Genomic DNA, 22,938 nt, shown 5'->3' with positions numbered 1-22,938 from the left:
ATGATTCGATATTCTCCTTATTTTCGTATTCGACACAAAAGCTCGTGAACTGCGATTAGTGACTTGTCAACTATAGTTTCGATCGATGGGTTCGATGAAGAACTAGCTTGCAACAACCTTGTTACCAAGCACCGAAGTATATAGCACCAACGAACTGAATCCGTCTTTGCGACTCATCTACGTGGTTATTCGACTCTCTTTACGACTCTGAGGGAATAAAAGTTTCGATACATAACTGCTCAAACCACTCAAACCAGCATCTGAAAACTAGACGAGTCTCTATCTCTGCCGCGAACATACATTCCGCTGTAACCAGCCCACCGAAGCTTTTCAGCCAACTAACATTAAACAGAAAAATGTCCAAGTCAAAGAACCACACCAATCACAACCAAATCAAGAAGGCTCACCGTAACGGTATCAAGAAGCCCAAGACCTTCAAGTACCCATCCACCAAGGGTGTCGACCCCAAGTTCAAGAGAAACCAAAAGCACGCTCTTCACGGAACCCAAAAGGCTCTTGCTGCTGCCAGAAAGGCCGCTACTGCCTAAACGACTACCCCGTGTGCGTTTCTCACATACAAGAAAAATGACCCACTAAAATGTATTTGTTAATATATAATGTGTATTAGCACTGAAACCCGGGATGGGACCGTGCCTCCGGCGGCTGGGGCTCTGCCCCAGACCCTGGTTGCTCCTCTCGCTCTGCTCGAGTCGTTATGTCCACGATCCTCTAAAACCCGAAAAACTCCTGCGAAGCAGGAGCAACCAAGGTCTGGGGCGGAGCCCCAGCCGCCGGAGGCACGGACCCGTCCCGACATGAGACATGTCTGTTTGAGAGTTCACACGACGGGTCGCTGTAAACAGACATGCGGGTGTCAGCAAGCAGCAGCAGTCCCCCCGCTTGAATACCTGTCTTTCTTGTAATCCCTGCATGAGATTATTATTGTTGTTGTTGCTTGTCGTCGTCGAGCCGGGGCAGTTTTTTCTGGAGCATTCTCGACACGAGAAATATGCGTGCAGTTGGGACTTGATCCGCTAAGCGGTCGTTACGGGCGTAAATTTTGAGTGCCGATGCTGAAACGACCTCGTTAAGACACTAGTGCTTGCAGTCAGGTGGCTCTCTCGAACTTGCCACCTCTTTAAATAGCAGACGTACCAACCATCAAGATTTAAATTCTGATTTCTGTCTGTATTGTTAAAATCATCCCCGTTTGTTTATAAACTCATCCCCTCCCCCCCTTATCCAACTTTTATACATTTCGTTGTGGCACAACAACTGGAAGTAACGGCACTTTCCGCACATACTGCCGACTAACAATTCCATTTCCCCAGGGTCATCGCAACCATCTGAATACTATCCTCTAGGTAAAGAAAACACTAGCCAGTCGCTGTCGTTGATATTCTCGTCCACATAAATAACAATGTCTGCTGATACTGAAACTCCTGTTGAGAAGGTTGAAGAACCCACTTCCACTCCCTCTACCACCACCCCAGCCAATGATGAACCCACCCCGTCGTCTAATGGAGAAGCTGCTGTCGAGTATGATACCAAGCGGGTTTACATTGGCAATCTTCCTTTCAGATCAACTCACAAAGACCTACGTGACCTTTTCGAGGATTTCCATATCAGCTCATTAAACATTCCAAAGTCCAAGGTTACACACAGCTCTGGTCGTGTGTTCTTTAAGAAGCTTGGTTATGCGTTTGCTGAGTTCCCTACTGAAGAGGATGCTAAGAAGGCAGTTGAATCTGTCAATGAGAAGGTGCTTAATGACCGTCAATTGAATGTCCGTTTTGCTCGTGTCCTTGACCGTAAAGCCAGAAAAGAGAAGAGTGCCGCCGCCGCTGCTGCTGCTGCTTCTACTGCTGAAACTAATGGCAATGATCAGAGTTCTACTACTACTACAAGCTCTAAGGAAGGAGGTACTTCTAAGGCAGCTCCTAAGAAGCCTGCTCCTAGAAGAAGACGACCAACCGGTCCCGACTCCACTGATACGGTATTCCTTGGTAACTTGCCAGTTGATACCACTGTTGAAGAACTGGAAGAGTTTTTCAAGCCCCTTTCTCCTGTGGAGGTCAAATTGGCTATTAAGAAGCCCCGTAAGGCAAAGAGAAAGGATGCCGTTATAACTCTTCCTGGTAGAACTCTAGGCTTCGTCAAGCTTGCTGATGAAGCTACTCAGAAGAAGGCTATTGACGAGTATAATGGAAAGACTTTCAAGGATGTTGAGCTTCAAGTCAAGGTTGCCACTCAGTTGGTAGAAGAAGAAGCTGAAGAGGAAGGAGCTGCTGATGTATCTTCTGCTGATGCCACTGACGCCGATGCTACTTCTGAGGCCGCTTCTGCCCCTGTCTCTGCCGAGAATTAAATCTAATGATGGTGCCTCTATGCCTTATGTATTTAGTTTTTCTGTTATGATTTATGTATATTTCTTAACAAAGAAACGAAAAGTTGTTGAAAATAAATAATTTTTTCCACTAAAGAAATGTTGATTCCTCGAATCGGGGGGAGGTATTAAATCAGTTGTGTGTCGCTACCTTCCTTTCAGTCATGTTTAGAGTAGTGCCGCTACCTTCCTTCAGTCACGTTTAGAGTAGGTAGTGTTGCTTCATCAGTGCTTAAATCGGACCCTCGACGGAATCTTGTGGACGCTAGCATCGACGGAACCTTATAAATAGTAGAGCTAAACAGTCTGTGTAAGACAGGAGTTGGACTTGTTTGTGTTGTAGCCGTAAAAGTGCCTGCTTGGCTTGGCAGTTTCAGGGGTATTATTGTCGCTTGATGTGGAGACAAACCCCTGCCGCTATCTGGTACACGGACAGCGCAATCTCCGGCAGATGGCAGTCCTTCTCAAGCCTCTGGTATTTTCTCAATTTATTACAGTCGGATTCTCCATAACAGGGAATTTCGTTACAGCAGAAGAAAGTACTTTTGATGAAAAGAGACTGGAGAGCGAGATGGAATCGACTGTCGATGGTAAGCATATGATGCAAGGATCATCGTTAGCTGGAGATACACAGGCCAGTTGGTTTTCAACAATCCAAGTCCCATCTCAAACTTTATACCTAGGTCTAAATTCTTTTTGGTTCCGATTTTGTTGTGTTTGGTGATTTGGTTTGCTTTTTGATTGGGTTGTAGCCAATTTCCGATTTGATTATAGTTGTACACTAACTGTCTTAATTACGCCCTGTGTTTAGCACTCATACCGCCTGTCAAGGAGAATCAAGACAAAACGAAGACCCAAGAGAGACGAAATCGCTTATGCTAAAATAACCAACAGAGATAAGTCTGACCCCCTCCTCTAAAAGAACATTCATTTAAATACGTGTTGTTAGTCTTGATCATATTCATCATAATCACCTGAAATAACGCACGAGTTTCATTATTCCGTAACTGTAGCCACTGCTACTGCCGAATTCCGAGCTTCAAATGAGAAACAATTATCCACGTGTCGTAGCTGATACATGTAATTTTACGGTAAAATATTGCAGCTGACGAGAGACGAGATAAGCTTGAATCTCCGAAGCTCCGAAGCATTCAACCCTCGTCTCTAGTGTGCCTGGAGCCTTCCATCTGACTCAATTTTCTCAACCTTCACAGGAAATAGAGGTGACCGTAGACGCAACGACTCGAGCGAAGCGAGAGGAGCAGCGGGGTCTGGGGCTGAGCCCCAGCCGCCAGAGGCCAGTACAATCCTCATTAATTAACGGGCAGATGCGAGATAGCTAAGATCGGTCATGTTAGTTCCGCTTAGAGAAAGTACATATATCGAGGAGACCCGCTTGCGCGGAGGGCATGCCCTTGCCCTCTTGAGCCCTGCAAGCTTTCAGCCAATAATATCGGGTCATTTCAATTGGGAGTAGGAGTAATATGGCAAGAAATGGTTCGACGAGAAAAAAGAACCTGAGGTTTGGTGAAGCTGGAAATTTCATTTTTGTAGAAGAAGCAGCTCGTTCTTACTTTACGCCAAAAAATTTCAAACCAGTTTTTGAAAATAAATTCATAAAGTTCGGAATGTCTGGAATTACTTCTTTCTGGAGCGACCTTGTTGAGTCGATTATGCCCACTGTGGCTTATGCTGAGGAGGTATGTTGATGGTATTAATATTGAATGACATAGTTTGGATGGCAGCAAGGAAGTTTGAATTGGACAGTCAAATTTGTCATTTCTAGGTTATGGTTGTTAGCGACTTGTTAAAACACTATTGATCTGAATCCGGAAATATTATAATCGAAAGAGCGACTGTGATTAAAGAACAATTGTGTATGCTTCGGTGTACATCTACAGTTTGAACACAACACAGAATAAGTCTAGTTTAAGGGACATTCTTGATAAATTCGATTATGTATTGCAACAAAATAGAATGAGTCTAGGTCTATGGATATCCTCGGTAAATTGCTTCAGCAGTGCTTTATTCCTGAACAATGTCAACGAATTGAGGACTGGGCCCAGAATTTCCAATAACATAGCAACTCGCGTTAGGCTACCTTTCAATTAGACCAGTGAATTATTGAAACGAACATCGACTAAACACTAATCTGAATCACGACAAGTTCTGTCCTCTTTGCTGCCTTCCGGAAAGTTATTCTGCTTATTTTACAAGTTAATGGTTGATCTAACAAAGTTTAGGCCCCCAAGCAAGATGCCCCTCTCGACCACGACAGCGAGGAAGTTGAATCCGAATCCAAGTCTGAGACCGAGACTGTAGCCAAGAACACCGGCAAGGAATCTTCTGAGGAAGAGACCACCGAAGAGTCCTCCGAAGAGTCCACCGAAGAGTCCACAGAGGAGTCCACTGAAGAGTCCACTGAAGAAGGTTCTGAGGAAGAGTCTGAGGACGGAGAAGAAGATGATGAGGAAGAAGAGGAGGAAGAAGAGGAAGATGAGCCTGAAGATATTCTCCCCGAGTTGAGAGAAAAGGCCGCCGAGGGCCCTTGTCATTCATTCAAGCACCACTTCGAAGAATGCATTGAAAGAGTTACTGCTGAACAACAAGAAGAGGGCTATGCTGAAAAGGAATACAAGGAAGACTGTGTCGAGGAATTCTTCCATCTCAGCCATTGCATTGACGAACAAGTCGCCCCTGTTCTGTTCACTAAACTGAAATAAATACAGTCAGTCGTCCTATGTCTAGTAGGTGACTTTTTATGTAATAATTTTATTCTAGACATTTATTGCCAAATAGCATGAAAATGAATATTAGCCATGTGTATATATAAAGCACTTGAGTCTCTTTTGGTGATTTTTAAATCACCCATTTCTGCTCGGAGTTACGAGACGAAAATATTACACTTGTTTTGTCTCAATAAGTTGGTTGCCATTAATCATTATAGATAAGAATTGTTATACAGAATAAATTATATCACACTAACAGTGGAGGTTCCTTCTTGGAAACGAGCACGGAACACACGATTAGCATTATTGAACATGCCTTCTTTGAGGGATACAACAATAAATTGTGATCCTTTAAATCTGGACTTGATGATTTGCCCAATATTTTGAGTATGATGAAGATCCAGAGCTGCATCAACCTCGTCAAGAATATACATGGGTGCAGGCTTAAATTGTAAGAGGGCGAGAATGAGCGATAGCGCAATTAGTGATCTTTGACCACCACTGAGTTCTGCAAGGCCCTCCTTCCAAACTTTTCCAAGTGCAACTTTGACTTCAAGACCCTCTGTAATATCCTTGCCCTCAAGCTGAACCAGTTTCGCTGTGCTGTTAGGCAACAGATCAGAGAATATCTTTCCAAAATCACTATTTTGTTAGTATTTTTCCCACTTGATTGTAATTGTTACATTTTGGGTTACTTACACTGAGACTTTTTCCCATGTCTTTATCAGAGCTTCTCTCTTGTAGTTGTCAAGTGAAACAATGGTATCTTCGATCTTCTTTTTATCTTTTTCAATTGTCTGAATCATTGACTTGAGAGACTCTTCCTTTTTCTCAACACTTTCAATCATATTCATGACCTTTGAATTGACAGTCTTTTTCATGCCGTTGATTCTTTCCTGAAGCTGTCGCAGCTGCTTGCGACTCTGGTCCACATTTGCATGCGAGAAATCATAAGGTGTGCCAATCTTACCAAAATGCTGCTTTTGATCCTGAATCCATTCATACTTCTGATCCAATCCACTGATTGCATGTTGAAGTGACTCGTGCTCTTTAGAGAGGTTTTCAATCTCATGGCGCAGTTTCTGTGATTCAAGTCCTTGTTCTGTAACCAGTTTGCGCTTTTTATCGCGAATTTCCTCCATTGTATTGAGCTCATCATCCATGCCTGTTAACGCGCTCTTTTCAGCTTCAAGTTGTTGAAGATATGTTGATTCTGTTTGTGCAGCCCGTTTTAGTTGAGCGTTGATAGACTCGATAGAGGCAGCTAGATCTTGGATTGAATTCGTCTTGTCCTCTAGCTGTTCTTTCATTGTCGACACATCGTCTGTCAGCTGCTCTATTTCAACCTGTGCTGTCTGAAATACCTCAAGTTTCTGCTTGACCACCTGTTCACTCTGGGTATATGAGGCTCGAAGCTTCTCGACCTTTGCCTTCAGTTGACCGAGCTTAGAACCTTTGTTTTGCTTGAATTCATTCATATCCTTCTCAATTCGACTTAGCTCAATACCACCTTCCTCAAACTGCTTATTGGCATCACTGATTTGTAGACTCAGTTCCTCTAATTCTTTGACCCTTTCCTCATGCTTCGCCAAAACCAATGCACTGGGACTAGATTCAAGTTGTTGCTTATATAGAGTAATCTCGTGTTCTTTCAAATCCAACTCTTTTTTGATATCTTTGAATTGAGCCATGAGTTTGTTTTCCCTTGCAATCTCCTCCTTGACATTCGCCAAATCTTCATTCTTCTCTTTCAACAGCCGAGACAGCTCATTATACTGCTGAAGAGAGATCAACAGGCCACTAGAATTGCTCTTGCTTCCACCTGATAGTGTGCCCATTGGATCATATATATCACCATCCAAGGTGACGGACTTGGCCCTTACCTTCGGATCAAAAGTAACTAATTGGGCTGTTGCAGTATCCTTGCAGATTAAAGTCGAACCAAAAACGTATTCCATAGCAGCAAAAACATCAGCTTCATAGCCAACGATATTCAGGGCTAGATCCACTTTACCAGGAGCAAGCTTCTTGGCATTGGAAAGTCTCTCTTCCGATAATCTAGAGGAGGATATTTTATTCAGTGGAATGATGGTAACCCGTCTCTTTAATTTACCATTTTGCAGGAGTTGGGCTGCAGTCACGTCATTATCAACAACCACATTAAAAAGTCTTCCACCTGCACAAACTTCAATAGCTGTTGCTTGAGGGTATTTTGATTTGTCAAGCGAAAACAATTGAGCAACTAACCCACGAACACTAGAGGCACGGAATGTAGGGGATGGTTTCGAATAGTGGAAATCAATGTTTGAGGTTTTGCGTCTCATTGACTCAATCTCATCATCCAATGATCGGATTTGTTCGCCAAGTTCATATTCCTTAGTCTTCAGGGTCTTAATAGTTTCGGGGTCCCAGCCAGCCTGGGAAAGCTTACTTTTCAACGAGTTGTAATATTCCTCAGCACCAGCAAGAGTGTTTAGCATTTCTTGATTTTGCTTCTGAGCTTTAGTAACTTTAGCAGAATCTTCCTTGATCAACTTCTCCACATGCTCTTGTTTAACTTTAGCTTGAGCAGCTGTAGTCTTGGCGTTGTTAACAATCGTACGAACCTCTTGCAGCTGACTGGCATAACCTGTCTCTTGGCCTGCTTTAGATGATACACCGGTTTGAAGTGATTGCAGAAGTTCCTCGTTTCGAGAAATCTCTTCATTGTCCCTCACATGTTTGGCTTTAACAGTCTCGTACTCTTTCTCAATGGTAGAGTATTGAGAAGATTGCTTTTTCAATCTTGATTCGTGCTCAGCAAGTGTACTCTTCAGTTCGTCCCTTTTCTCGTTTTCTTCTTTCAAAGTAGAATCTTTAAGCTCAAGGAGAGTTCTAATTCGAGCAACCTCTTGGCAAGCTCCCTTATATTGCTTTTCTAAAGCTTGAAACTTTCCACCTTTAGAGATTTGATCCTCTTTCGTCTTTCTGAGCCTTTTGAGTTCCTCTTCGAGGTTTTGAATTTCGGAATTGAGTTTATCGACTGAAGCCGAGATGTTTCCCAAAAGCTCTTTTCTCTCCTCTAAAGCCTGACTGTGAGCAAGTAGTTTTTCTGATCCCTTTAAATAATCATGTGCAACCACCATTTTCTCAATTCTCTCGAGACTGGAAAGCGTCTGTTGGTATTCAATAAATGTTCTCTTCTCGTTTCGAAGGTTTTCAAGTTTTGGCTCGATTTCGTCATGTAGCAAATTTAAGATTTCCTCGACCTTTTTCTCTTTCTTTGTCATTGTCTTTATAGCCTTTTCACGCCTATCTTCGAACATCCTAGTACCAGCAGCTTCTTCAATAAGTGCTAAAATCTCGGCGGGTTTCATGTTGAGGACCTTGGTAATCTGACCTTGCATGATCAAGAAATTTGGGTTGTTGATATTAAGCTGAACTGATTGAAACAATTGTTGAACACTTTGTTGTTGAGCTCTATGACCATTGATCAAAAACTTGCTGGTTCCTCCTAATACAATCTGTCGCGTAACACTGAACTGGGCCTGATCTTCAAAGCCAAGAGGTGAGTTCGATTTATCTGAGTTGTCAAATAGAATAGTCACACTTGCTCTGGTCACACCAGCTTGACCACGTTTGTAGATCAAGTCCTGTAGATTCTGAGCTCTCACTGTTGTCATGGTGGTAATACCAAGGACAAAGCAGATGGCATCCAGTATATTAGATTTACCTGAACCATTTAAACCAGTGATACAATTGAAGGATGCATCCCAACCCGAAATTACCGTACGGGTGGCATATGACTTGAAGCCATCAATGATAATTTCTTCAACCTTCATGATGGCAAGGGGGGGGGTATTACTGAAGCTTGAGCGACGTTTGATAAGTTGGATAGAGATCAAGCTATGGAAATGGGAAGTACGCGTTTGTTGTTTGTTTTGATTCCCATTTTAGGTGCATATGTACTGGCGCGTGGGCGCATACATCTATCTGTTAACAGCCGTTTAAGATAGTCTGAATATGTATGTAGGTATGCAGATCACATCCATCTTAGCATGACAGCTATAACTTTAACAGTGTATTCTGAGAGCTGTGAAAATCAGACCGTTGACGGATTTCATCTGAAAGGTACCGGTGTGCTGATGCGGATAGAGTAGGTAAATTACGAGACAAAATGAGAATAAGTTTTGTAATCTGGGTCTGAACACCTGATATTAAATTCTTTTTTTTCATTTTCCACTTCCCCTTCAGTGTGCTTCCTTAGAAAAAATTATTAAATAAGCTGGCTCGCAAACTTCTATGAAAAAAATTAATAAATTACCTACCTCTCTGCATATTAACAATATACACAAGAACTCTGCTATTCACAATATACACAATCCATATACTATTTCATTCAACAAGAACACCTACCGGAAGTTGATTCGAAACCACAATACTAAGATCAATATACTACCAGAAATAGAACTATGATCACATTAATCACTTTCAAAAAACCATCTCATTAGAGCAAATAGAACATTCTTTTTACGTAAACAATATTACAGATAATTTCAACCAGAAATTTAATCCTTGGTCTTTTGGGTACCACGGAGCAAACCAGTTCTTCTGGCAGCAATGAGACCAGCCTTTTGACCGGCAACAGCACCTCTGGAAATGGTAGAAGCCTTACCAATGTGTTGATGGTTACCACCACCGTGAGGGTGATCTACGGGGTTCATGGCAACACCACGAGTCTTGGGCCAAGAGTTTCTCTTAACCTTGAATTTGTGGAAAGCGTTACCGGCCTTAAGCAAAGGCTTATCGATACGGCCACCACCAGCAACAACACCAACAACACCACGGGCTTGAGAAGAAACAATCTTCTTGGCACCAGAAGGCAACTTCAAACGAGTCTTACCTTCCTCAGGGTTGTGACCAATGACAATGACATAGTTACCAGAGGTTCTACCAAGAGCACCTCTGTCACCAACCTTCTCCTCAACGTTGGAAAGGATGGTACCCTCAGGGACGGAACCAAGAGGCAAAACGTTACCGACGTTCAAAGAAGCCTTCTTACCGGCATAGATAAATTGACCAGTGTAGACACCTTCGTTGGCAATGAAGGTCTCCTCTCTGACTTTGTACTTGTAAGGGTCACGGAAAGCGACAGTAGCAAGAGGAGCACCTCTACCAGGGTCGTGGAGGATTTTCTTGACGACACCACGGATATATCCGTGACGCTCAGCGAAGTCGAGAGTTCTGAGCTTGGCAGCACCCTTTCTAAGACGAGTGTGCGAGGTGAAGATGGAACCAGCACCCTTTCTTTGATTACGAATAACACGACCCATTTTTATGAAATGAAATTCCTGTTGGAGTTTGGGGGTTGACTGACAGAAATTAGGACTGGGTTAGTGTAGATATTGAAACTTCACCACACTGTGCATGAGTTTGTGCCTACCGAAAATTGAGTCGGTTTTCTTGGTTGTCTGTGCCAAATATCTCTGCGTGACTTATATTTCCCAAATAGGAATATTTACAGCCGTACAACATAATTCTACTTTATAACTTGCATACGCAATGAGTTGATGATAGTGGTTAGGGTAACATTTTAAGGGTCTGGCTAGGACGATCGCTGCCTTCAGAGCACGGAAGTGGTCCTTCAGACTTTGGATTTCACTATGAAGCAGAATTTATTAAGATTGTACAAGTAGATTAAAGGACTTGAGCGTATAGGGGATATGCTTTACGGTAGATATATATATCTACAGAGATTTGGATAAATGAAACCCTGAAGAACTGGAGACTAATAGAGTTTGTCTAAATGCAGGGACGAAACTTTGATAACTGCAGACAGCATCCAAGATGAAGTATGACTAACAGTTGGACACATATTTATTGAATAACATTAGCTGAAAATGCTACTTTTCAAATAGAAGAGAATATAATGCTGGACGCAGATAACCAGTGCCTGGCTGCAGGTGAAAAAAAACTGTGGCTGTTGATAAGAAACCAACCCCATGCAAAAAGTATCTCCCGGGGGCGAGTCGAACGCCCGATCTCAAGATAACTTTTAAACATTACAGTCTTGCGCTTTAAACCAGCTAAGCTACCAGGAGAGAAGTTGTTAACTAAATTAGCACTGGATCTGTTGAATTGCGGTGAAAAGTTTAACTTGTCTCAATTCTTAGAAGTATTTCGAGCAATAGATAATGAAATTCAAGCTACATCTCGTGAATTCTAAGAAGAAATATAAATTTTTGTATATATCGGAGCCCGGGGAGGTTGCCGAGTGATAATTGACAAGATAAGAGTCGACATGCAGAACGACGATGACTCTGACATTGAAATGAGCCCTCGTTTGCTAATATGTCCATCTCAAAGTTAATGAAATTCCCGACTCCACATTCCGGTCGATGGATCAGGCATGTTTCTATTAACGAATGTAATACATTATTTCAGCAGATAAATCTATACGGCCAAGTCCTTAGTTTACGTAAATATGATGAATAAATAAAATCAATTTTAATGTCACGGGTCTATCTCGGCGGAGAAAACAACCTTGAAAACCCTTTTGACTCACCTTTTGGTAGGGCCCATATAATAGCAATGCAAAGAAGAAAGTAAAAGCCCGCCAGAATCACGAACGGAGCACCTTTCCAAATATCAGATATGTAACCTCCGACTTTCGTTATCAAAAGAATACCGAGTCCTCCACTCAAAGAGTAGACTCCAGAGATAGAACCATTATATTGACGGCGGCTATTTGTGCACATCGACATTGATAACACAATTGCACCAATCTGACCCGCACCAAGAAAACATGCCATTACAAAACTGACCGGCGAGTTTGGTTTTTCAACAAAAGCAAATCCTATACAGCCTGTAAAACCAACAAGTGCAGACACCATTAAAGATCCATGCTGACCAATATAATCACCTAATAGACCCCAAATTGGTGCAAATACTAGGGATACTGTGTTGGCTATTCCAGTCAATATTGCCGCTAATACATAGGCTTCATGACATCCTTTTTTAACATCGGGGAGAGCATCATGAGGATCACCCACTTTGCAAATTCCTTGCTCATAAAAATAAAAATTAACAGCTAGCGGCACGAACAATGTCAGTGCCACAGTTGCGGATCGAGCCACAAGTCCACCGACATATGATAAGGCAACTTGTCTGTCTTTGGCAGCAAGGAAACCCATTTTAATAGTCTGGAAGTACGGTAACGAATCTGGCATAGTATCAAGTGCTGCTTCGTCAAATATCGAAACAGACCCCCCATTCAACCACAGACGGAAGGATTTCGACCTATCTTTGTGCAAGCCCAAAAATAGTAGAATGCTAACAAAGAAGGCAATCGCTGAGACAATGTAGTATGAATTTCGTAATGCTATTTTGGCATCGTTTTCTCCGCCACTGTTTCTATCTAGCCAGGTAGGTAATGGAAGGAAGAGGGATACAGACAAAACAGCACCAATTCCAGTCACAACACCTACCAATCCAGCCAATTTCGCATTCCGATAGGATTTTGGAGATGCCTCAGACTGCTCAAAAAATGGCGTATCCCTAGACACCACCGTAGGATCATCAAAATACGCATTCCGCTCTTCAATTGCTTCCAATGCATCATTTTCTTCGTCATTAGATACGTCGTCACCCCAGTTCATATCCTCAACCTGACGATATCCGTCAAATTTACTTTCTTCGTAGCTAGCTGACAACTCAGCTAATATTGCTGGAATCATTGAAACACATGCCGAGGTCCCCACCGCAAAGAACATTCTTAGTAATAACAGGTCGGGATACACAGAATTGCCTGTGGTATAAAAAAATAAACTGGTAGACAGAATTAGAAGTCCAATTACTGACACTGGCCTAGTACCAACCTTATCACTCAAGGACCCCCATAGAGGACATAATACTATAGACACTATCTCGTCAGCAAATGCCAGAGAGCCTACTTTATCACCAATGTTAACATCGTCACCAAGGATATCAGTCAATACAAATGGCTGTGTACTATTAAGAAAGACCAAAAATGAAATAACAAACAAACATAATAATAAATAAGAAACCAAATTAATTTTCGAATATTGCGACATTGACCCTGGTGTCCGGTCCGGTACTAACGAACTTGACATACGAATCTAGTGTGGAGAGCCGTATTTAGAGACTCATATTACATGTAACGTGATCTAAATCAGATAAGATAAGGGTTGTGTAGATCATCGAAAAACTTATTATTCTCAATAGTTTTTCAGATAGCTCAACAGCCTGAGACGTCTTCAGCAATCAGAGTAAAAACTAAAATATTGAACAAAATGGGACCATTACATTTTAATTTTGTTTTTATATAGAAAAATAACGTTATTCTACATTTAGACCTTAACGGCAGCCTCGAGGATCTTGCGTCTCTTCTCAATCTTGGCTTGGGCCTTGGCACCCATGATACCACCACCCCACTTTCTGCGGAGTTCCTCGTACTTAGAGGAGTAGTTGGCCTCAATGGTGGAGAGGAGAGTAGAGAGAGCAGCCTTGTCGTCAGACTTGACCTCAGTCAAAGCAACAACAGCAGCAGTCTTCTTGTGAACAAGAGTTCCAAGACGGGCCTTACCCTTGATGATAGCGTAAGGAACACCCATCTTTCTGCAGAGAGCGGGAAGGAAAACAACCAACTCAATAGGGTCAACATCGTTGGCAATGAGGACGAGTTGAGGCTTCTTGTTCTCAATAAGAGAAACAACGTGGTTCAAACCGTACTTGACAACATAAGGCTTCTCGGAGACATCCTCCTTCTTCTTACCCTCGGCAATGGCAGCAGCCTCCTTGGTAAGACGCTCCTTCTTCTCAGCAGCAGTCTCAGGTCTGTACTTGTTGAAGATCTTGAAAGCTTGAGCAGCAGTGTTCTTGTCAAGAGTGTTTTGGAATTGAGCAATAGCAGGGGGGACCTTGAGACGGAGGTTCAAGATCTTCTTTTGTCTTTGGAGACGGACATACTCGGGCCACTTGACGAAACGAGAAAGGTTTCTCTTGGGTTGAATGTCTTGACCGATACCGAAGTTACGGGGTCTCTTCTCAATGAGAGGGTTCTTGGCAGCCTTGGTAGAGGCAGTCTTGGTAGAGAATGGGGCTGGGGCAGGCTTCTTTCCTTTAGCTGGCTGTGTCATTGAGGAGAACTCATGTCAGTATTAAGTACGCAAAAAAATTTTTTTTTCGCACACTCAAAAAGCGACAGTAGTAATCACTCTACAGTCTCCCTTTAGAGTAGAATTGTCGATTAAATTCAGAGACTCAGCAATAAAAGTACAAGAATCAAATAAATGATTCGAGTAGAAGGATTTTACATGGCAGTAAATGATCATAGAACATGTCATTTACAAACCAATACCTCATCTATTCTTTTATAGATATCACAATATCACAAAGTAACACTGTGAACACTATCGAAGAATACTGAAAGTTGTTGTTTCTCCACCACAATGGTATCAACGATTTCTCATATCCACCATCACCGATGTAAAATCAAACACTTCAATCTCACTCATTTTTGGAAGCGTAGAATGACTACCATTGCCCCTCCGGTGTGTTGGATGATATTTTAAATCAGTTTTCTAATTAATCACTTACCATTTTTGTTGATTTTCTTGTTATGTCGAACTGATCAAAGTTGGAGAGAAAACTGGAATATCTCTCTCTTCGCGCATGTATGAAACTTTCCGGCGCCTGCTTGAGCTGATTGAGTGAGGCTCGTTGCATCCTGCGGCTGTTGTTCTCTAATTATCAAGGACAGAATATTTCCAAAATAGGAAATGTAGTTTTCAACTCTAGCCCTAATCACAAGGTTAGGGCCAGAGTTTTATCGGCAGTGCATTGCATTATCTTTTGCAGGGGTATTACAATTACAATTGTTCTAGGGTCCAAGCCAGTTATCGCTCTAGTTACTTAGACTTTGGTCTTGTGGTGTAATTAATAATCCACAGTCGAGAGGCTCGATAATTCCTCCATTTAGGATGCTGTCATTGACCATTTGTACTTGTTTCGCAAGTTCGTCGGTTATCCTCAACTCGAGTTCCAGGGGCTTGTAGTTAAACAACCTTCACTGGGAGAAAATGTCAGAATATCAATATCGGAGCCCTCAGTGGCTGGACCAAAATATGAGTTATTCTTAATCCAAGATATCAAGTAGACTGATACCAGCTGGATCATCCTTTAGCCAGGGCTCTGTACAGCCTCCAAAACCCAGAGTTTCGTGTTTAATATTACCATGTGTCGGAGAGATGTAACCCCTGTTATTGACTCGTTATCATTATGCCTTTCATTCTTTGCAGAGTGGTGCCTCAGTTACCGCCTGGAAAATGCGAGTTCTTACAGATTGGATGTTGCATGAAAGAATGTAAGGGAGTTGCATGTGAGTTAATGAAAACGATGCTGATTGGCCTGCGATTAGATTATCCTCTTGGGGGGTCTTTTCAAAAGTTTGCTATTTATCCCATGCCGAACTATTTATCAGATGCTTTATGTGAACTAGATTCATCACAAGAATATTTACTAGTGCTTATCAACCATACCCTAGATTCTCGAGGATATTGTCAACCAAGATTAAGAGCTAACGCTGCGAGACTACGTGCGGCAGTGTTATAGATACATATATTATATGCTATGCAAGTCATTTGGGAACAGAGCAGTCATTATCAGTAGACTATAATCAGGAGTCATAAAGGTCATCTATATATTTCGAAATTAAGCTTTTTTTTCCATTCTACCACTGGCAGGCTTGTATTTTGTTGGATTTCTGTCTTTTTCCAGTTTATGACTAGCGCGATAAGGGAGATTCATTGGCGTCAGTGGATGAATAACAAGGACCAGTGCATTTTCTATTGTCAATTACTAGCTATAGCTTAGTTTGATAAGGCAATTATTAGCATTAAAATAGTACAATGCTTGAAAATATTGACCCTCCCTCGCACCTTAGGGTGGTGCTGTCTGGCATGGCTGGTTCGTCGAGTTTAGCATGTTGGATTGTACTTTTATTACCACAACTCATCGAACAATGGAGGTTAAAAAGTGCAGATGGCATTTCCATTGGATTTCTCATAATCTGGCTATTGGGAGATGTAACAAACTTGGCTGGCTCACTATGGGCAAATCTCCGTCCTGAAGTTATTTTACTGGCAGTCTGGTACTGTATTGCCGATAGTCTTATCATGGTGTCATACTTTTATTATAAACGTCTCGCGAGACTGAGACAAGCTAGAAAGGCTCATAAACACAAACAACATAGACCAAGTAGCGGCGATGACCATGAAGAGGACCCTACGGCTCCATTACTAGACCGTAGGAATAGTGCGAACCGGAAAAGACCCTCAACTAGTGCTATTAACGAGGATGATGAAGTCAACACTAACGGACCAAGTCATCATGAACACCACGAGCACCGCCATCACCATCATCACAACCAGACTCGTCGTGACTCCCTGACTTCAATTGTCCTAGAGACCTCGAGTTCCAGTGGAATTTTCAGCAAGGTTGTGCTACCTGTATTATTTGTTATTGCATCAGGAATCCTGGGTTATCTGGTATCCGGCAACCAGTCTGACAACACTGGCGAAATTTCTGACGAACCCTTGGCACTTGGACCCCAAATCTTGGGATATACTTCTGCTGTGCTCTACCTGAGTGCCAGAATTCCTCAGATCATACAAAATCATCAACGCCGTTCTACCCATGGCTTGTCTCTGGTGTTTTTCGTGTTTTCTGTGCTAGGTAATGCCACATATGCTGCTGGTATTCTTCTGTACCGAACGGATATCCAGTGGGTTACTCTATATTTTCCATGGCTATTGGGCTCTCTAGGTACTATCTTAGAGGACTGTGTAATATTTCTTCAATTTTACATGTACGACAGTGAACATAAAGATGAGGACTCGGAGTCCGCTGTTCACGATTAGTCTCTTGCATATGTTAATATAAATATTCAATCTTCCTTACAAAGTAAAGATGATGGTGAGAGGAGCTGGAGCGGAGCCCCAGCTGCTCAGAGCAGACCAAAAATAAAACAGCTAAAATAATATTTATACATGCAATTATAATTCTTCAGGCATGGCCATGATCTTAATCACCAGTGATGTCCAGCCTAAGAAATGCTTGACTCCTTGTGCCTTGCCAGTATTTGAGTCGTATTGTTCCCAGGCAAATCCTGTCTCTTCCCATCTATTAAAAACGTTGTTGACAATATTCACTCTCAACTCCTTGTATATTTCGCTGGATAGAGACTTGACTTCGGCGCTGGATGTCTCAGAAGTGCCGTAGTATCTCAAACTCTCCAAAATCATGTAGTTCATATTGATCCATATAGGCCCTCTCCAGTAATTTTCCTTGGTGCCAAAGAATTCATCACTCTTTGACAAACTGCGAATTCCGTATGGTGACCAGAGTCCTCCAGGATCTTTGATATCATTGATGGCAGCCAACAATTGTTCTGTCGAGTCTTCAGGAATCAATTGAAGCATGAATGGGAACAAGCTGACGTATCCTCTATGACAGACATGCACACTTTCCTCATAGTCATCTATTGTTGAATCACAGTACATTTGCTCTTTGTGGTCCCAGTGTAGGTCATACAGATTTTTCACAATAGCCTCCTCAATTTCGCTGTACATTTCAACGTCATCGTCTTTTCCAAGTACACGAGCTATCTCCTTGATCGATCTTGTCATCATACCAATCCATGATAATAAGTCAACATGTAACTCACCAGGGTGTGGCATGGCAGCCCGTGGATAGTCGTCCAATCCACTAGTTAGACAGTGATTAGGAGTTCGACCGCGCCATCTATAGCCCTCTTTTGAAGAGAAGGCCTCTCTATCCCACTGCCTAATTTCCCCCTTTTGAGTTCTTCTAAACCACTCATAGTGGCTTTGTAGTTCTGGGTAGATCTTCTCGGCATAGCTGAAAAGCAATTCGGGATATTCGATGTGGGCATTGCCCAGTACCAAGCTACCATCAAAGTTAGTACCGTGCTCAGATTGACTCCATTCGTGAGCACGCTTGGCAATATTGGAAAATAGCAACATCAAAGTAGGTGGATTGGCGTAGTGAGGATACTGAGTTCGGAACTCAGTAGGAACTTTGCTACGTGCCTCGGGGCCAAGGATTTGCTCTCTAGCAATCCATCCATCACCATCTACTAATGAAAACCAGCTCTTCAGCACTTCCAGAGTGAGGTCAGCATCATAATCGAGAACAGGGATAAGATGGAATCCTTCATCCCAATAAAAACCTCGAGGGAAGAAAGGACGACTTGGAACCGCTGTAAATAGCTCGAACGGGCCCTCTTCTTTACCCACTCCAGAAGCCAAAGCTGCTGCCTCAACTTCCCAATCACCCTCGTCATCGTCTAAATCACTCAATGATCTATCAACAATGGACGTTCCGTAAAAGTAACCAATGCCTCCAACTAGGTTTGAGAACATTTCCTTAGCAAAAAGCTCATGCTTGAGCGATGAGTCAAAAGGAGGCTGGAACTGGAAGGCTCTTTTGAACTTGGTATCAAATTCACTCAATGATAGTTCCAACAAATCACCCAGCTTTCTGCTGCTGATTTTAGAGCTCTCAGAAATTTCAATTGGGTTATAGAGAATGTCAAATTCAAAACTTCCTTGATATGTCCTTTGAATCATATGAACATTGCCTTTTAAGTCGTCTCTATTTTGCAGAGTAAATACACTCCAGGGAGGAATCATGTCGGCTTCGTCAAACAGGGCGGAAAACTGACTTACGTTATCTTCAATGAAAGTTTGAAATACTTCTTTAGCGAGCCAGACATTATCGTCTGGCATCATCAATGAAGCGTAATGGGAATTTTGTGAAGGTCTGACTTTGTCTACAACATGACTTGTCTTTGGATGGCGGTTGGTAGAAGGGCCAGTAGTGACTTCAATCGAAAAGTCGCCAAGTTCAGGAGATGATCCAACAAGCTCTACAGGACCCTCTATGCCCTCTGGAGTCAATTGACTCTCCAAGTCTAACTTCCCATGGCCCTCTAAGCCGGAATAAAATATGACAGTGGTTCTACGTTGCTCATTTTGTGGAACACCTTTCACTCTGACAGCCCAGCTGCCAACTTCAGTTTTGACAAAATCAGTACTAATATTAACAAAATTATCCAAATCATTGATGACTTGATGTCCTCCAGACCGGGGGTCATACTGTTGCCATCCATAGCCGGCCATGGCATCACCTTGCTCACAGGTATGACGGAGATTTTTTAGTCCATCATAACTATCAGCATTGTACCACATCAGACCAGACAGTAATGATTTGGGAATCCGGGGTCTGATACCGAAATACAAGTTAGATCTGTACGGACCCCATAAAAGTGATGAATTGGATTGCCTGGCATACTCATTAATGAGAGGTGCCGACTTAAGGACAGACTGAGGCGAGGAAGATACAAATACAACACATAGCCAGCTGAGAGCTATGAGATTCGCAAGACTCAGAAAATGGGGCCAATGAACCATTTTCAATTTGTGATTGAATTGACTCCAGTTGTATGGTGAAGGTCTACGTCGACTCTGGCAGTTCATATGCAGGGGGTTGACCCTAACATCTGTCACGGTCCAGAAGTTCTATCCACTTTCTCTATAAATAAACATAAACCCACTGAATGTTAATCTTATTCGGCAAGCTAATTTCCCAATAGTAATATTTCTTGTAAACTTCTAAATAAAGTGTTTACCATGGAGCGCGAAGAAAGAGAAGCTATTCAGATTCTGAGCGAAATTTCGCAATTGCTCAACACGGATATCTCTAGGGAAACATTGGTCATTTGCAAGGAGCTGATTGAATTGGGCGTTGCACCTCAGGCCCTAGTAGAGATAGTGGCTCGATTAAAACAAGAGAATAATCCCAATTTTTAGACGACGTTTCAATTAAATGGAAATCTATTTCATTATCGTTACATTCATTCATAAATATCATTATCAGCATTTGCAGCATTATTTTAGCACAAACACGGTCATAGTGTACAGTTGATCAAGATATTGGTTAACCGAAACCCTCATTTCGCTTCTTTCGTTTAAGACGACGCTGGCTTGATTCGCCTTGTATGGGTTGTGATTGTGCCATTCTCTGCATGTTGCTCTGTGAGCTTTGTAACGGTGCTACTCGTTGGCTACTCGAGCGACTTGATGTTGCAAGTCTCGTTGTGGATTGGATAGGTGATGAAAATGGATTTGAACCCACTGGTTGACTGCTAGCTGTAGTTTTGGCCCTGGAACTTCTTACTCTTACTGGTTGAGGTGATATCATTCTCTGCGAATGCTGCGATAACTGAGACATAATCTGTTGATATCTATCAGGAACCGAGGATGAGGTATCGTCCTCCATTGGCGTATCACCCAGTCTATACCATTTATAATCATCAACGTTTGTACCAAGCTCCCATTCATCTAGTAATAGTTCAGTGTTCGCTGTCAGGTTGAAGTCATGCGGATTTCTAACTTGAGTGTACTTCGACAGCGGTTTAAGCAGATGTGTATCCTGAAGTATAGGCTTGGATTCCCCTTCAACATACACTCCAACGCTGGTGAGAGTTAACCGAATGATGATGTATAATGCCAATTTTTTTCGTTGAGCCGTAAGCTCGGCTACCCGTTCTGGCCCGAGAGTCTGAGTATTCAAAGAATTTGTCCATATAGACAATAAATAGTCGTAATTATTCTGTATGTTGTTCACAAATTCGCCTCCAAAAAGGGTGTTCATGTCCCGTCTTAACTCTTTAACACTTATTTTGGTATCTTTATAGTGATCTGTGAGTTGGTGAATAAGAGCCGACAGATCTTCAAGGTTATTATAAAGTCGAAGTAAGGGGGTGCCGATTTCACTCAATTCCAGCAGTGTCAAGGTTCGTCTTTTTCTGATATCTGGGTCTTCGTTCATACCGGTTGATTTGCTTGTGGATTGTTTCGCAATAAACATGCTATTGATAGTTTCACCCAAGTGCCTGGCAAAATTCTCGATATCTTCATCCTTTGATGTTTCCTCTGGAATTTGTGACAGATTTTCAAACAAGAACTCGTAAACGGCTCTAAAATCCAATTTTGATACTGGGACTAGGTCTGGCAAAATATAGTCAAACTTATATCTCACGTCATCGGTCTCAACTGATATACTTTCAATATACTCAGTATTTTTATTTGCTTTGACCACACCATTGGCACTATTTACAATATCACTGTTAATACCATTGTCGATGTTATTGGTATGGTTCTCAGATTGATAGTCAGGGTCGCTTGTCAGGATTTCTCCTTGTAGAGCACCATCGACTGGCAATCGCACTAAATTTATCATTTCAATATCCCCATCATTTCCTTCGGCAGTAAAAGGTATTAGTTCAAGAGATTGAGCAAGTTCGTCTGGAGGAGAAACAATTAAAATAGGATCATCTGCTGATGACGGAAGGCCCTCACTCTCAACGAATTGATACAAGAAATTAGCCTGGTGGATTTGAGAATAAACTCCAACTACGTGAACGTTGTCCTTGATTCCATTCACGGTAAGTTTGATAGTGGTATCTTCAAGATCCAAAAAATGGTCCCAAGATAATAACACGCTTCCTGGATTCCTCATATCCATCCACTTCACAGATTTAGAGTCGAGGACAAAAAATTGGTTGTCATTTATTTTTGACCGGGCCATATCGCGGAAATGGGTCTCTCGGTCCGTACACTCTAAAACGGTATCACCCTTTGAACTCGTCGCAGAATCTGATCTTATGTCGAATAACTGAAGGTATTTCCGATTAATTGAATATAATGAGCTGGAATCTGCTCCCCAAATAATCTTGTTCCAAGGAGAAGATGTCTGGCTATGTCTATTAAAAGCGCTCATGGTAGTCGGTGAGGAGAGCGATACTAGGCTCTGCTCACTGCTTAAATCCCATAAACTCCATACGCCCTGCGAATTTATCGTTGCAACATTAGCGTAATTCCAAGGATTAAACGTCGAATGACAATGTTCAACTGGTCTTGACAGTGTTTCAAAGTTATATGCTTGTTTACTTTGGAATGGGATGTCCAATAGATCGTATACTGCAATTTTGTCATTTTCAGAAGTGACCGATAATATTTTCGTGCCGTTTTTGGATCTCACAAGCATGTATGGGCTTATCTCAGGTTCAGGCTCAGCAAACTCTACTTGCATTACCGGACTATTGACATTGAAAGAAGTAGCAACATTTATATCAGGCATATTTGCATAATAAGATGATCCATTTGCACTAGAAAATTCCGACGATGCCTTATCGATAAATCCAAACTTGACCTGATATTGATCTTTTCCATTTACATATGCTATCGCTTGACGAGAGTTGAAATCAGATTCCTCCTCATCACTATACTCTTCGGCTGATTCCTGTAAATCCGATTCGGTTTTACTATCAGCGCCTTCACTAGACACGGTTTCTCGAATACTACCTATGGCGATACAGGAGCCTTTTAATGGATCATGCTTGGTTCGATGCAGAAATCCATAGCTCTCACTGTTGTAACTGGTCAAAAGATCATTCGGAATATAATCACCTTGAAGAGGATTAAGTTCACCAAGACGTTGACCCCGGCGTTTGACATCATCAATTATGTCCATATCAACTTTTTTATTGATAACTCTATAATCCTGACTGGCATCATATGTCTTTAAAATGCCCGTCGATTGGAATTTGTAGCCCAAATCATGTCTACGAGCAAACAGCCAGGGTGTCTCTGGCACAAGATGTGGAACATAAATACCAAATCCATCATGTCCATACCCAAGCTTAGGGCCCTGTGATCTCCAGCTGGGCCACATAATCAG

General features: G+C 42.1%; 9 protein-coding genes and 1 non-coding gene across 10 annotated transcripts; 3 read left to right on the top strand and 7 right to left on the bottom strand.

The window, feature by feature from the left end:
- Positions 1–1,420: 1,420 nt before the first annotated feature.
- On the top strand, positions 1,421–2,368 carry AWJ20_2081 (uncharacterized protein; the record flags this gene model as incomplete). Its single annotated transcript, XM_018879009.1, has 1 exon — positions 1,421–2,368. One exon carries the CDS (start codon positions 1,421–1,423, stop codon positions 2,366–2,368), a length of 948 nt encoding a protein of 315 aa, XP_018736965.1.
- A 1,646-nt stretch (positions 2,369–4,014) lies between these two features.
- On the top strand, positions 4,015–5,109 carry QCR6 (ubiquinol--cytochrome-c reductase subunit 6; the record flags this gene model as incomplete). Its single annotated transcript, XM_018879008.1, has 2 exons — positions 4,015–4,086; positions 4,630–5,109. The coding sequence occupies 2 exons, from the start codon at positions 4,015–4,017 to the stop codon at positions 5,107–5,109; spliced, it is 552 nt and encodes a 183-aa protein (XP_018736964.1).
- A 701-nt stretch (positions 5,110–5,810) lies between these two features.
- On the bottom strand, positions 5,811–8,936 carry SMC2 (condensin subunit SMC2; the record flags this gene model as incomplete). The annotated part of the gene is made up of 1 exon (XM_018879006.1): positions 5,811–8,936. One exon carries the CDS (start codon positions 8,934–8,936, stop codon positions 5,811–5,813), a length of 3,126 nt encoding a protein of 1,041 aa, XP_018736963.1.
- Positions 8,937–9,662: 726 nt separating this feature from the next.
- On the bottom strand, positions 9,663–10,427 carry RPL2A (ribosomal 60S subunit protein L2A; the record flags this gene model as incomplete). The annotated part of the gene is made up of 1 exon (XM_018879005.1): positions 9,663–10,427. One exon carries the CDS (start codon positions 10,425–10,427, stop codon positions 9,663–9,665), a length of 765 nt encoding a protein of 254 aa, XP_018736962.1.
- A 681-nt stretch (positions 10,428–11,108) lies between these two features.
- Positions 11,109–11,195, bottom strand: AWJ20_2077 (the record flags this gene model as incomplete). Its single annotated transcript has 1 exon — positions 11,109–11,195. It is a non-coding gene; the product is annotated as a tRNA-Tyr (tRNA).
- A 420-nt stretch (positions 11,196–11,615) lies between these two features.
- On the bottom strand, positions 11,616–13,226 carry AWJ20_2076 (uncharacterized protein; the record flags this gene model as incomplete). The annotated part of the gene is made up of 1 exon (XM_018879004.1): positions 11,616–13,226. One exon carries the CDS (start codon positions 13,224–13,226, stop codon positions 11,616–11,618), a length of 1,611 nt encoding a protein of 536 aa, XP_018736961.1.
- A 237-nt stretch (positions 13,227–13,463) lies between these two features.
- RPL8B (ribosomal 60S subunit protein L8B) lies at positions 13,464–14,252 on the bottom strand (the record flags this gene model as incomplete). The annotated part of the gene is made up of 1 exon (XM_018879003.1): positions 13,464–14,252. One exon carries the CDS (start codon positions 14,250–14,252, stop codon positions 13,464–13,466), a length of 789 nt encoding a protein of 262 aa, XP_018736960.1.
- Positions 14,253–16,022: 1,770 nt separating this feature from the next.
- On the top strand, positions 16,023–17,033 carry RTC2 (Rtc2p; the record flags this gene model as incomplete). Its single annotated transcript, XM_018879002.1, has 1 exon — positions 16,023–17,033. The coding sequence occupies one exon, from the start codon at positions 16,023–16,025 to the stop codon at positions 17,031–17,033; it is 1,011 nt and encodes a 336-aa protein (XP_018736959.1).
- Positions 17,034–17,168: 135 nt separating this feature from the next.
- CWH41 (Cwh41p) lies at positions 17,169–19,673 on the bottom strand (the record flags this gene model as incomplete). Its single annotated transcript, XM_018879001.1, has 1 exon — positions 17,169–19,673. One exon carries the CDS (start codon positions 19,671–19,673, stop codon positions 17,169–17,171), a length of 2,505 nt encoding a protein of 834 aa, XP_018736958.1.
- A 460-nt stretch (positions 19,674–20,133) lies between these two features.
- On the bottom strand, positions 20,134–22,932 carry AWJ20_2072 (uncharacterized protein; the record flags this gene model as incomplete). Its single annotated transcript, XM_018879000.1, has 1 exon — positions 20,134–22,932. One exon carries the CDS (start codon positions 22,930–22,932, stop codon positions 20,134–20,136), a length of 2,799 nt encoding a protein of 932 aa, XP_018736957.1.
- Positions 22,933–22,938: the final 6 nt, after the last annotated feature.

Source organism: Sugiyamaella lignohabitans, chromosome B (genome assembly GCF_001640025.1).
Source record: "Sugiyamaella lignohabitans strain CBS 10342 chromosome B, complete sequence".
Lineage (NCBI taxonomy): Eukaryota > Fungi > Ascomycota > Dipodascomycetes > Dipodascales > Trichomonascaceae > Sugiyamaella > Sugiyamaella lignohabitans.
This window is presented reverse-complemented; position numbering and strand designations above follow the sequence as displayed.